The 14,795-nt window shown below is 38.6% G+C and overlaps 1 protein-coding gene across 2 annotated transcripts in view; it reads right to left on the bottom strand.

Moving 5' to 3' along the window:
- Positions 1-14,795, bottom strand: part of DMRT1 (doublesex and mab-3 related transcription factor 1) — an 87,291-nt gene that overhangs the window by 43,865 nt on the left and 28,631 nt on the right. For both annotated transcript variants that reach the window (XM_075208804.1, XM_075208813.1), the window contains exon 4: positions 5,137-5,420. In XM_075208804.1, coding sequence (XP_075064905.1) covers positions 5,137-5,420 — 284 coding nt within the window. The remainder of the gene's footprint in view (positions 1-5,136; positions 5,421-14,795) is intronic.

Raw genomic sequence — 14,795 nt, 5'->3', positions numbered from 1 at the left:
CCCTTAAGAGATCTGTGACCTGTATATATGAACAAAGAACTCCTTGGTGACTTGTAATATTCATACAATTTACACTACACCTTATGTCATCAACAATAGTTATCATTAATGTCTCAATCAATAGGACTTGTATCTAGACTGAATTCCTACTTTTTTTGTTTTCTTGGCTCAAAATCTGTATTTGTTCTGTGTGTATTTAAATGCAGAGAGAGGTGCATACCCATTGTACACAAGCAATGGGTTCTGATTTTTGCATTGTAAAACTGTATAGCATAAAAAAATGTATATTATTATTATTATATGTTTTTATTTATGTATTATGTATTTTATTTTTTTATTTCATTTAAATAAACTTTGCTTTGGAACAGAAAGGCTGCAAAAGGGAGATGTGGGATAAAATCACATATTTTATCGATAATAATGGTTAAGTAACGGGGGCTCATGACCCCCCCATGCCACAGTAAAACAATATTTGGCAACAAAGTCACTGTAAGTTGGGACCCATCAGACTCTAAGTAGTTCTAGTAACATTTTATTTTATTTCTACTGTTACAGAGAGACAGTGAAAGATTTGATCAAGAGAACAAGAGCCTAGCTAGCATATTGTGACTAATCTTCCCCATCCTCCCTTCTTGTCCTGACGTAGAGCTTCCTCCCTTTGCCTGAACTGCCAATGTACATTTTATAGTCCACAATCTACATCTGTACAGGCCAATCTATTTTATGGACAACCCCTTAAGATTCCAAAAGGCAGCACTTATTTTATACATTAACACACAATTTTTATTTTAAAAATTTCTAAAAAGGCCACAGCTATGATGACAAATGTCATGCAAATTTAACATTCGTGGTTCCCACTGGCAGTAAGCTAAAAATCATTTCATCAAATCCCGAAGACAGGGAGCACTGTACGTTATATTTCTGACCATGGATTTGGAATAAACATTATTGCAAATGGTTTGCCTTATAAATCTTTTGCAATGAAGTATGTTTTGGACAAGCGACTGTAATAAATCATATCAGGAATATCAATCTTATTTTAGTGAGCATACATAACATCTGTCTTTTTGACATTAAAGAGCAGTAACTTCATCTTATTTTTCTAAGAGTGGAAGTAAGGTAAAAAAAATTTTACTAAATAAGCAGCAATCCTGGAAATCTCGTGCTGCTCACTGTGATGTGATGTGAAGACAACAGTAAACGGTGTAGTAAAAGTAAATCCCCTTACATGTCACCTACAACGTTTTAATGTTGTACAAGTGCTGTGTGTTTGTGTCTCCATCATTTTATAAGTACTGTGCTACCTCCATATAAAACCCCCATTTACTATGCCACCCGTGTTTATCATCAGGTAGCTTCTCTGCATTCTCATGTGTTAGTTCCTTTATAAGTCACCCTGGTTATAACACCACTGTTGGCCTGTGCTTTAAGTTGTCCTGTAAGATGCGCTAGAATAAGTTCCTAAATGTTAGAGCTACAGCATGTGTTCTGGACACCTAAAGGTAACTCCCCTCTAACGTTGTGCTGACCTCCACAAACTCGCTGCCTCTTTGGGATCTTCAAGTCTAAATAGAGACTCTTTGTCACAGAGAATATTGTTCTCAAATACTTATTTCCTCCCACTATCCCTTTTATTTATTTCACCCCCACCCTCTTGTTTGGCTATTTATGTTACTATTACACTATGGGGCATATTCAATTGTCAGTGGTTTCCGCCGCGAAAAAACTATTACCAGTATTACGGTAATAGTAAGCTGGATTTCAGTTCGCAGCTCCCTAAGTTGAAGTCCAGCGAGAAAAGTACCGTAATACCGGTACTTATGTGCACTATTACCGTAATGACGCGCCGAGAGAATTTTGGCTATAACGCCAAATATAATATGCCCCTATAAGTGATTAACTGTTACAACTGAAACTTGTTTCACCATTTGCATTATCAGCCAGTTTGGCTATGACTATTTAACCTTGTTGTGGAAGTAAAAATATTTTATTTACTGACAAATCAAGTTTGGCATTCATATGTTCTCCCCATGTTTGCCTAGGTTTTCGCCTACATCCCAAAGTCATACTGGTCGGATAATTGGCTTCTAATTAAAGTTAACCCTTGTGTGTTGAAGTGGAAGTGAGTATAGATTTTAAGCTCCATTGGGGAAGGGACAGATATGAATAATTATTTATTCTCTCTGCAAAGAGCTGCTTAATATGTAGGCGCTATATAAATAACTATTAATAAATAATACTCATACGGAAAACTAAATTTAAAAGCAGTAGGCTTCTAAAAAAACATCTGGACACTCATTTCAAGGTGACCAAACAGTGCATCAGGATGCATAGGCACCATTACTTATATAGCAAATTTCAAATATATATTATTCCTTAAGACTGTGATACCATATATTCCCTTATAACATTGAAAATTGCACACTTCTCTACCATTATCCAACATATGTCAAATTAAACATATTATATCAAATATAATTTTTGTTTGAGGTAAGGGGTGGTGGTTGAGGGAGGGGGTGCAGATTATTATATGGGGGGGAATGGATCTATAAAACAAGCTAATTTTAATTTCCTTTCATTTTTACCTTAGCTGCTTTAATAAAGTTAACCATGAAAAAAAAAATGTTAATCTGCAACTTCTAACGCTTTCAGGGATACCAAATATGTGAACATTTATTCTACATGTTGACCATAATGAGGAGTATGTGTAAAGTGTATGAATATATTTTTTTTAACTTATTACCTTTATTTCATAATTTATTTACTTTTTTATATTTTGATTAGCACAGCACTTGCGATTCCATCCCTGTCTATGTGAGAGCATTTAAATACATGCTCTAGCACTAGGGTACCATGTGAGTTATGTTCAGTGTTACTGAAGTAGATTATTATCTTCTGCAGTCAACCGCAGTCATCACAAATTGGACACATGTGACACAGAGCTATCAGAAAGCTTTCTCCGTGTGTTCAGGAAACCATCTGTCCAGAAAGACACTCAATTTTTCTTACATGTATGTCGGGTGTCTGAGCTATCATTTGGAGACTGCATGTTATGCTAAGTGCCTTCAGCAGGATATCCTGCGATTGATACAGAAATCCTACGGACTCAGACTATAAGATAAGTACCTGTATTGAAATCTAATGGTGCGATTGGCACCTAACGGTGTATATATATACTGGACACTGGTACAGTGGATACTTGGCACACTTGTCAATAGAGTTTACCGAGGATTTAACATCTGTGTGTTCTATTTCTAGTCTGCAATACGGACTCCTCCAATTGCGGTGAGGTTATTTCCGCCCGCTTTATATGGTACCATATTTTTTATATATTTTTTGGCCATTTTCCTGTGACATTGTTTTTTATCTCAGAACTTTGGGAATCATTTATCTACGGATCACTTTATTCCATTTACTTTATACCGTTATAAGGTTTCTACTTAGATTATTGGAATACATATAAATGCCCTATTTTTATCACTATATGTGATTATATATGTTTAATAAATTGTATTTGTACCTTTATGACTTTATGCTTAGCGCTCTCTCTCTTTTTTCCATTATTGGGATTGCAGGCATTTATATAGTGCTAAAGGGGCGAACCTCTCCTCTGGCGCCTTAAAATTCCAAGGGGTATATTTACTAAGCTGCGAGTTTGAAAAAGTGGAGATGTTGCCTATAGCAACCAATCAGATTCTAGCTGTCATTTTGTAGAATGTACTAAATAAATGACAGCTAGAATCTGATTGGTTAGTATAGGCAACATCTCCACTTTTTCAAACCTCCAGTTTAGTAAATCTAGCCCTAAGGTACTTGTATATTTGTCTAACCAGTTTAAGAATTTCCCACCATTTTGTCCAACCATATAGTGCACCTTGAACACCAATGGCTAGCGACCACGTAATTGCAACAAAAATTCCAACCCTGTTGTAAGTACTTTTATATTCCAATAAACTCCCAGTAGTATATTTCATACACTTCCCATCAGTCATGTGAACAGCATCATGGCAAATGTTCTAAACTGGGAAGTAACTTTTTAGTCTTATATCAGTCAGTTGTCAAGTTTCACAAACTACCCAGACCTGGTATTGGATCCATGATCAGCAATGCTTGGGACATGGGGGTTTCTGGATAACGGTTTGTTTTACCATAAAAAGGAGCACAATGGCTAAAATAATACTTAATAGTTACAGTTATATATTAACCCTTTATTTCTCCAATTTGCTCCATGTATTAACCTTTTCATTAAATGTAGTAGTTCTCACAGACATAGCAGGAGACACTTGAAGATCATATTTGTGTGTATGACATTATAACTAAAAATTAGCAATTATTTACTATTTCTCTGCGTATTGTAAATTTCTGAATAAAAGGTTTCTGTTTCACATGTCTGTATGCAATTGGTAAGTTAATTACTCTCTTAGCAAGTGAAGATTAGAAATCATTCTGCCCCTACTCTACAATAACATAATTTGGAAATTTCTAATTTTCAACAGTAACAGGGTTCTGGGATCAAATTATGTGTCATCCATTTACTTTTGCAATTAAAACCAAAACATTTTGTTAGCACGCATGCGTAACACTGATGATTGTAAAGAGCCTATCAGCAACTGCCCGTATTGCATACTGTATGAGAAAAGCTTAGAGGCCGGGACACAACAATGGGAGTATGTCAGAGTTAACCAGGTTGATTAAAGTGGGTCACCTTGATAAGTTTTTTCAAAATGTAAACGAACTAATGAGAAACCATATTTTAATATTATTGTGTAAAAAAGATCTAGATTCCCTCTCTGTATATTGCTGACCATAATATAATTAATTTGTTAAGCATACTAATTAGAGGGATATAACCTAAAACTGAACTGTTTGCAAAGCTGTACTTCTCCGATTACCAGTCCAATGATAGTGGCACACCGGCCCTTTGTGCTGCTACACGTTATCCTTGGACACCCAGCATTTGTGCACTCTATTTGCTTGCAGAGTTGCTGTCATGTGAGCGGCTACACATTCTATGAACGCTGCCTGAAGCACCATGTCCCCAGCACTACAATAAACAAAGCACACCTGTGCCACGCCCCTAACAAGGTAAAGAATCTCTCATGTAACTGAATGGATCATGGGATTGTTTTACTTTACCTGCCATTGGTTTCCTGATTGGCCTGGGACATAGGCAGTTGGGATGCTCCTGAGACTGTTCTTTATTGGTGATCCAGTTATTCCACCTATGTCACTGCCACTTGCAGGATCAGTACTCATGGCCATTTGGTAGGGAGAATAGTTGTACAGGTTATTGTAATAAGGATACAAAGAAGGCTGATAGAAGTTGCTGTAGTAAGCCGAGTCCACAACAAAGTCAGATGTGCTGTCCATATGCCCTCTGCTGGTAATAGAAGGTATATCCTGAGCAAGCATCCTGCTCTCTGCAAGAGAAAAGACAATGTGAGGGAACAAAATGTTTCAACATCTGCTATGTATGTTATAATACACAACATAACAATATGATAGCACCTACAGGCACTGGGGCTGAAAATATAGTTTACTAAGGTTAAAAAAAATAGACAGAAATGATAAGGAGTGTACGTGATTGACCTATCTGTCATCTCTATTTCTATTCTGCATCCAGCATGAGGCAACCCCAGATTACAAAAGCAATTCTAGGAAGAAAATTAATACATTCAACTTATCATAGTTATTTGTAAAACAATGTCAATTAGATTTACCAATTTATTATTTATTTATGAACAGTCACCAATCCAAAAGCGATAAATCTAATTTACTCAATGATCTTTACCCTTTCCCTGAATGGAAATCAAATAATCAGGTTTGGGGATGAAGCCTTGTTTTACCTATTGTTAAGTAGTAATGGTCTTCATTTGCTGCCTGGGTAAAAATTTGTCCACCGGTTGCTAAAATTGGAGTTTAAAATTGGCCTGCACATGTTATGCGCTTGTGGTCCATACAGGGAACACAATTGGACGATCCCTTTAAAATAACTGTTTTTATCTAGAATACTGCTCATTGGAGCAACAGTAATGTAAAAAAGTGTCACATCTTTACATTTTGATTTACTTATGTTTATATTAATGCACTTCCATTATAAAATGCATATAGAATGACACAAAATGCATCCGATAACCACCATTTCCACTATGGTGTAAAGAATCTGGTGTTTTAGAGTGACTATAAAGACTATAGACACATAGGCATCAAAGTCCACCCATGTCCTATATTCATGAAAAGGAAAAATGTGGTACCCTCAAATCATAACAATCATGTCACAATAACTGATAGATGTATCAGTAAAAGTTAGAAACAATCAAATTAAAACAGTCTTGCGCCTAAATGTTGCTAAGTAGATTATTCTTTGGAAAATAGAACTGGTCCTTATTCTGTACGATTTAAAACAGAAAACCAACTTTTCTCTGTGGTGACTGAACTGACATTATAGGGTTTATTTAGCAACATAGTGTAACATGCACGAATGTGCTGTAGTCCAAAGTAACCAATCACATGTGATTGGCAGCACGGTGGCTAAGTGGTTAGCACTTCTGCCTTACAGCACTGGGGTCATGAGTTCAATTCCCAACCATGGCCTTATCTATGTGGAGTTTGTATATTCTCCCTGTGTTTGCGTGGGTTTCCTCCCACATTGCAAAAACATACTGGTAGGTTAATTGGCTGCTATCAATATTGACCCTAGTCTGTGTGTGTATAATAGGGAATTTAGCCTGTAAGCCCCGATGGGGCAGGGACTGATGTGAATGACTTCTCTGTGCAGCGCTGCGGAATTAGTCGCGCTATATATAAAATAAATGGTGATGTGTGATGATTTCTAAACAGTGTTTATAAAATGACAGCTAACATTTGACCACATTGCACAATGTCCTTATTCAATTAAACTTTTTTAGTTTTCTCTTTCTTTCTATGTAATTGCTTGACTTTTCTCATTTTCATGGGTAAAACATGGTTTGCCTCTTCCCATTGAAAAGGCATTAACCCCTTGACAAATTTTGATCCTGGGCTCACCTATTCTTAAGAGATGAGTTTGAAAATTGCACATTTCAACATCTAAATAATAAGTTAGAACAATTAATTATGTTTCGGGATCGATAAACAAAACAATTTCAACAAAACATTACCTTTTAAAGAGAAAACAATGTAAAAAATATAGACTAACTGTAGTTACTGCAGGTCAGAACAGCAGCTGTAGATTGTAGATGGTACTGTAATGTTTACTGTACTGTAAAAAACAAATTTGTAGGAACTATATTAAGTAAAAGGACTGTATATTGTGTAACGACCTGCCTCCTGGACTTTTAGACTTTATTATTTGTGGTTCTTTTATGTGTTGCAGTAGTACCTCTATTCACCAGAGGTGCTGCTATTGTGCCTTACTTGTTTGTGTCAGGGGTTAACCTGCCCTGTAATTATTCCTTGCACCTGGGTGTGTCCCTTCTTAAACCTGTCATTCCCAGCATACACTGCTGGTTATTGTTGTCACATCCTGATGTTATACTCTGTGGTCACTTCCTCTTGTTGTGCTCCTGGATTTATGCTGCTGGAGATCTATCTCAACATACATTCTGCTGACCTGTTTCTTATGTGAACCTGGGACTTACCTGTGCATTTCCCTGTACATGCTGCCTGGAATCTTTCCTCACCTGCCATTTACCTGCAACTGCTGTACATCTGGTAATTTCTGCAAGCTCATTATTTCATCACCTGTTCATACGCTCCAGCAATAAACATTGCTTGTTTTTTCACCTTATCCATGGCTCAGCTGTATTTCTACATTGATTCGTGACAGTATAACCAGCACACAAAACAGCTTAGGAGTCAGGTGAAAGTGTTTTTATTTCTGGGACCTTTTTGTTCTGCAATCAATTTTTCATTTATTTTTGGAACATGTCTGCTTTACCAGCTTTTGAATTGCCACAGCTACAGACATTACAAATGGACATAATCCTGCTACGCTCCCAGCTGGCTAAATTTTCTACCCTGCTTATGGACCCACTCAGGAGGCTGTCAGACTCTGTCTCTTCTAATGCAGAAGCAGGTGATTTATCTCCACCATCCCTCTGAGGCTTCTCATAGTGCTGTCTGCTCTGAGGCTTCTCACAGCGCTGTTTGCTCTGAGGCTTCTCACAGCGCTGCTTGCTCTGAGGCTTCTAGCAGCGCTGTCTGCTCTGAGGCTTCTCACAGCGCTGTCCCTGCCAAGTCGCCTGCCCAATCCGGGCCTCCTGGCAAGTCGCCTGCCCAATCCGGGCCTCCTACCAAGTCGCCTGCCCAATCCAGGCCCCCTGCCAAATCGTCTGCCCAATCCAGGTCTCATGCCAAGTCGTCTGCCCAATCCGGGCCTCCTGCCAAGTTGTCCGCCCAGTCCGGGCTGTCTTCTATCAAGAGTGTCCTGCTCGAGTACCCAGGGCCGTATTTTCAACCCGAGCTTACCCAGTCTTGTGCTAAATTAAATTCATCCTCTGTTCCAGATTTCCGACCACCTACCTTTAATGGGGACATACAGCAATTTAATGCTCTTATTAAATTTTGTATATCTATTTTTCCATCAGTACCTGACCTCCTAGATAACCAACGAAGGCAAGTGTATTACCCGTTATCCAACTTTACAGGTAGAGCTCTGGAATGGGCCAGCCCCTTTATTGAGATCAGAGATCCCATCCTTTCTGACTTACAACTTTTTTGTGAGGCAGTGTTCAAAGAATTTCTCCAGCACTTGTCAGCCGTACTCCCTGCATATCTTCTGTGCCATCTTCCCTGTCTCCAGTTGCCCAACCCTTGAGGCTACCTGCATGTTCTATTCAGTTTGAGCAATCCTGTGTCCCTAAAAAGAAAGCAAAGAAAAAGAAAGGTAAAAAGAAGAGAGGTGTGACTTTGGGATTCCTGCATTCCTTGGACATGGTTCCCGTACCTTCTCTGTCCATGGATGAGGATTTATCCACTACATGCCCGATAGTGGACTATGACTCTGACACTTTCAGTGATTTAGGCATCTGGAATCCGCCCTTAAGGGAGGGGGTACTGTAACGACCTGCCTCCTGGACTTTTGGACTATTATTTGTGGTTCTTTTATGTGTTGCAGCATTACCCTCTAGTCACCAGAGGTGCTGCTATTGTGCCTTACTTGTTTGTGTCAGGGGTTAACCTGCCCTGTAATTATTCCTTGCACCTGGGTGTGTCCCTTCTTATACCTGTCATTCCCAGCATACAATGCTGGTTATTGTTGTCACATCCTGATGTTATGCTCTGTGGTCACTTCCTCTTGTTGTGCTCCTGGATTTATGCTGCTGGAGATCTATCTCAACATACATTCTGCTGACCTGTTTCTTATGTGAACCTGGGACTTACCTGTGCATTTCCCTGTACATGCTGCCTGGAATCTTTCCTCACCTGCCATTTACCTGCAACTGCTGTACATCTGGTAATTTCTGCAAGCTCATTATTTCATCACCTGTTCATACTCTCCAGCAATAAACATTGTTTGTCTTTTCACCTTATCCATGGCTCCATAGCTGTATTTCTACATTGATTCGTGACATATTGGTGGTGGGTTGGTGCAGTGATCATCTCACTTGAAGAATAACAGCACTGCACAGCATACATGACAATGTGGCCGCATACATGCCAGCAGAGTTACTGAATTCTTCCAGGTCCGAAAATATTATAGTTACATTAATAGTTAATAGGCCCTTTCACTGGCCCCTGACATAATGGCAAACCCGACATGTGTCCCTCTTGTCCTCTCGTAGGAGAATCCCTAGCTGCACACAAGAAAGCCTACTCATTTGTGCTTGAACCCCATGTTTATAAAAACTCTATATTTATACTTATAAGTTAAGTCCTCTTCTCTGAATTTATTGGGGGACACTGGAACATTGTGGTATAAAAACTCGTCCTGGAATTTGGGAACAGATTTTAGTATCTACTCCTCCCACTCTATTTTATTCTCTAACCAACCCCCAAAGGAAAGAACAAGGAGCAAATGAACAGGGGAGTAAAAAAACAAGGCTTGCAAACAACTTTAAAACTTAAACAAGAAGAACAAAAGCATAAAAGGTGTAAGCCCAGTGTCCCACAAAGAAATCAAAGAAAAGGATATAACGTAGGTATAAAAATCCTATTTTCTCATTCATGCCTTTGGAGAACACTAGAATATTTGGAGTGCCCCAGAGCTGCCCCTACCCTACAGGAATTTATGCTCAGAAGTTGCTGTGCGCAGCAACTTACATCCAAAACGGGTATCTTTGTGCACAAAAATTTTACTTTTACTTAGTGAAAGTTTGCACAGAACAACAGGTGGCTGCCCAGCACAACTGCTAAGTCGAAGCCCTTTATCGTGCCGCCCAGGAGGCAGTCACAGATCTGATAGTGTGTGCCTTCACAATTTCTGGAACATGACGTCCTACTCCAATGTAAGCCAGACAAATTACCGAAGTAATCCACCTAGCAATTGTCTCCGTCCTGCACACCTCACGAGTCCTATGATCATAGGCTCTCTAAGCCTTGACAACATCCGAAGAGTGCAGAGATTCCTCCTCTTCTGGAGACCCATCATGGTCTAAGACCAGAATCACAATATCCTAATGTAGATGAAACTTTGAGACAACTATGGGCTGCAAAAAAGGTTTAGTCTGAAGAACAGCCCTGTCTTCATGAAAAATAAGATATGAAGTCTTACAAGACAGAGCCCCCAGCTCCAAAACTCTTCTAGCTAAAGGAAATAGCCAAAAGAAAGGTCATCTTCCCACGTAAGGGGCTTTAACTCCACCGAATCCAAGGGTTTGAAAGAAGGATGCTGTAAGGCTGTTAACATGAGGTTGAGATCTCATGGAGCAATAGGGCTGGATGTATGGAGGATTCACGTGCATCATTCCCTGTAAAAAAAGTTTGGACTTTCAGTAAAAGCGTCAGATTTTTCTGAAAAAGCCCTAAAAAGTCAGAAACCTGAACCTTAAGAGATCTAAGTCTAAAACACTCATACAGACCTTACTGCAAACATAGTAGTAAACAGGGCAACCGAAGGGAAGAGGTAGGAAACCCCTTTTCACATCTGGGGATAAGTCTCAAGTCAACTTTTCAGCTAAAACTGGATTCTAGCCTTAAGAATGGCCTCAAGCAATCTGTCAGAGAAACCCTTAAACGATCATGGCTTCAACAGACATGCCATTAAAGGCAACCGCATTAAGAGGCAGATGCCATGGCAAGATGCCCTGGTGTGAATCTTGGCCAATCAGATACTACCAGAACCCCATGAACGTCCTCTCTTCATACCTTCTTTAGGACCCATGGAAGCATTGTTACTGGAAGGAACAGATAAAGATGAAAGCTTCACTAAGATCTTAACAGCACAACAACAAATGCAGTGTATAATATTGACCTTTTACATGAAATCTTATGATCTCAAATAGATCATCTTCGTATAGAAATTGAAATAGTAAATATCTTTGTGCATATAGCAGGCTTTTAGTAACAGTGTTGCTTGTAGGTGTATGTTTTGAATAAATATTGTGTATTTTTAATATTTTGCACGGATAATATAAATTTAGTTTGATGTATATATTATAAGTAAGTTTGCTCCCTGTGCTGTTTTTCTTTTTTCACTGTTCTATATAACCCTTACTTGGAATTACACAGATTCCTTATAACTGTAGGAATATACTTTCTAAAGTTCTAACGGACCTTAATACCTTGCACCACTTCTCATAAATAATTGAATAGATCCCTATAAACTTATATAAAAATTCATACAAATAGCAAATTGATACAGTATTTATGAACCATTTAGACATTTAGGAGCTACCTGGACGTTTAAACCAAGGCAGTAAAAAGTAGTGTTCATTGAAATTTATAATAATTACCCCACAAAGTCTGGCACAAGCTGTAAATGTTTACCTGCAGCGGAGATCTGGGATTTGTCCAGACCTATATTGATTTCTGAATGTTTTAAATTTACAATGACTCAAGCTGATTTCCAGTTTGTTATGACCCTTGGGTTGTGCAGTTATACACTACATTGCAGTTTTAAAAGTACACTTTCTCATAACTTTGGTTAGTGAATCACTTGTGCCCATAAATACACATAACAAAACAAGCAGGATTTTTTTAGTTATTTCACAACAAACTAAACTTTAGTTGAGAGAGATACTTGGCTGTTTGTTGTGAATTACCTGCGAAGTGTACAACACATGGGTTGTTATTTCTTTGAGGGTTGCAATATAATTTTGGGGGGTCATGAGGAAATGGAATACATGCTGTTACTGTGTATTTGATTTCTTGCCAACAAATATGTGTTAGCAAATTAGACCTTGCAACACATAAAGGTTTACACATTAAGAGTGTGACCATAATAGGGTCTACAAATTAGGCTATATACAGATATGGGTCTGCAAATAAAATTACTATGCTTATTAATCCTGGCACCAGATATTTGACTTTGTACTAAATATTGATTTGCATTTTAGACCTGCAGATATAGGGAGGGAGTGAAACAATAGTAGGAAAAAAACTATTACAAAAATTGACCACTTACAATTTAATATTAAAAAAACTGTATACATCAAACATATGGAAAGTGCCACCGGTGTTTCATCACCTGCTTTCTAAAACGAAGATGTCTCCCACAATTCCAAACATGTTTGCACAGTTTCCTCAGTGGCTTGTGGAAAGGTCTACTGACAATGTCTTTTATAGTCTGACAGTGCCTTCTAATTGGCTGATATACCGAGACTGGAAAATGGGACTCATTACTAAAACAAATACATTTTTAGATTTAAAAACTAACTATATAACTACACATTTAATTTTAATTAACACACACACACAAATATATATATATATATATATATATATATATATATATATATATATATATATGTATATATATATATATATAAAAACTTTCAGCACTATAGGAATAATTAATTAAGTTTAAAACATATAAAATATTTTTTGGATCAGCCTGGCTTTATCACTGTCAATTTATCAATAAGTTTTATAGAAACACAACAAAACACTAACAAAATATATCTGTTGTATATAAACAAATAAAAAGTATAAAATAAAATGTAGCAATTCAACATAAACTGGGAAGTTAATTAACCTTATTTATTTATCAACACTGAACATACTATTTGTTTTAAGCTTCAGGCTCTTCTACAAACAATTCTGAGCCGTGATATAACATCTAAAACGGTTAAGAGGGCTAGTTTGATCAACAAGTAATTCTTTTAAATAGGGAACCTTGTTAGATTCACTTCTTCAATCTTTTCGGTCTTCACAGCCCAGGATTATCTATACAAGAAGCCCAAAAATAAAACCAATATTGGGCTTGATACAGTGTCGGGCGCCGTCCCCACACTCACCATCAGTGCCAGGGACCAGGGATGCCTTGCTCTGCCAGCAGTGCTGCCTGTTGCTAGGCAGCTGGACGCCGTCCTCTCTCCTCAGGATTGCTGTGCGCATGTGTGTCTGCTTGCGTCTCCGTTTCCTAGCAACGGGAAGCTTCTCTGCACTTCCTGCCAGTGGTCAGCTGTCCGGGCTGCCGCTTCCACTGCCACCAATCAGGGATTAGGTTCCACTATTTAAACATGCCTCTAACACTAGGTAGGCACCAGAGTATCTAGGTCTTCCTATGCTCCAGCGTTCCACCCTGTTTCCCTGCTCTCAGACTGACCTCCTGTGTACTGACTCGGCTCTCCTTGGTTCTGGCTCTGGATCTCCTTTCAGCATGATTTCTCCCGCTGTATCTGACCTTTGGCTTGCTGACGCCGATTTGCCTTACCCTTTTATACCACGTTTGCCAGTACTGTTTGACCCCTGCCTTCACGACCACATCTGTTCACTATCCACTCTGCTGATAGCTAACTTGGAGGGTCACGACCTGCATGTCCCTTGCAGCAAACTCCAAACTCCCTTGCGGGGGTCCCTGGCAAAGACAGCGGGCGTGTTTAGACCCCGCGCCTCCTAGCTTAGCAGCGCATATATCAGCAAGTGGCCTTCAGCCCCTGTGACTCGTGACATACATCTTTGGACACACATCCATTTGCATGGCATATCTTGCGTGAAATAGCTCTGTTCATGCGCCAGAACAGGACATGCACCGATGAACGCAATTGCATGCAATTCATGTCCGCACGCCAACAACACTTACGACTACCTACGGTTTCAAGGGCGGAACTGGTGTGGATAGGGGTGGACAATTCAAGTTCTGGGTTTCTTTTAATTACATGTAATTTAGCCGTATCATTTGCACCAGCTACAGGTAAGGTGTAAGTAAAGACTGATATTGATGACTGTCACAGTATAGTTTCGTATTACAATCTACACATATGCATGCCACTAGGTAGCACAGAACTGTGTTTGCAAGTAAGAGAAACTATAAAAACAGATTGTACGTACAGTAAGCATTAAGAACATCCGGATTTATGTATTTAATGTAAACAACTAAATTTTTTTAGAAAAACATTTTTTATTATTAATGATAATAGTATTAAGAGTGGTTCATTTACTTGTATAAAATATTTTTTTTGCATGCGTTCTGATAGTACCGGATATTGCACATATGCATGTGCATATTCTGCAGTATATCCTGTTTGTTAACATACGGCAAGTAACGTTATTGGTAATTGGTCTTGTAACATGTAAATGTGGCAAAGAGTATGTAGACAATCTTCTGTAAATTGAAAATCCCCATTTTAATAGTAATTAACAATAAGAAAAGAGGTGGCACTTCAAAGTGAAGGACGGGCTAGGCCAGCCTGTGGCTCTCCAGGTGTTGAGAA

The sequence above is a fragment of the Mixophyes fleayi genome, chromosome 1 (assembly GCF_038048845.1).
Source record: "Mixophyes fleayi isolate aMixFle1 chromosome 1, aMixFle1.hap1, whole genome shotgun sequence".
NCBI lineage: Eukaryota > Metazoa > Chordata > Amphibia > Anura > Limnodynastidae > Mixophyes > Mixophyes fleayi.
The sequence above is the reverse complement of the archived record's forward strand: the minus strand, read 5'-3'. Positions and strand labels throughout refer to the sequence as shown.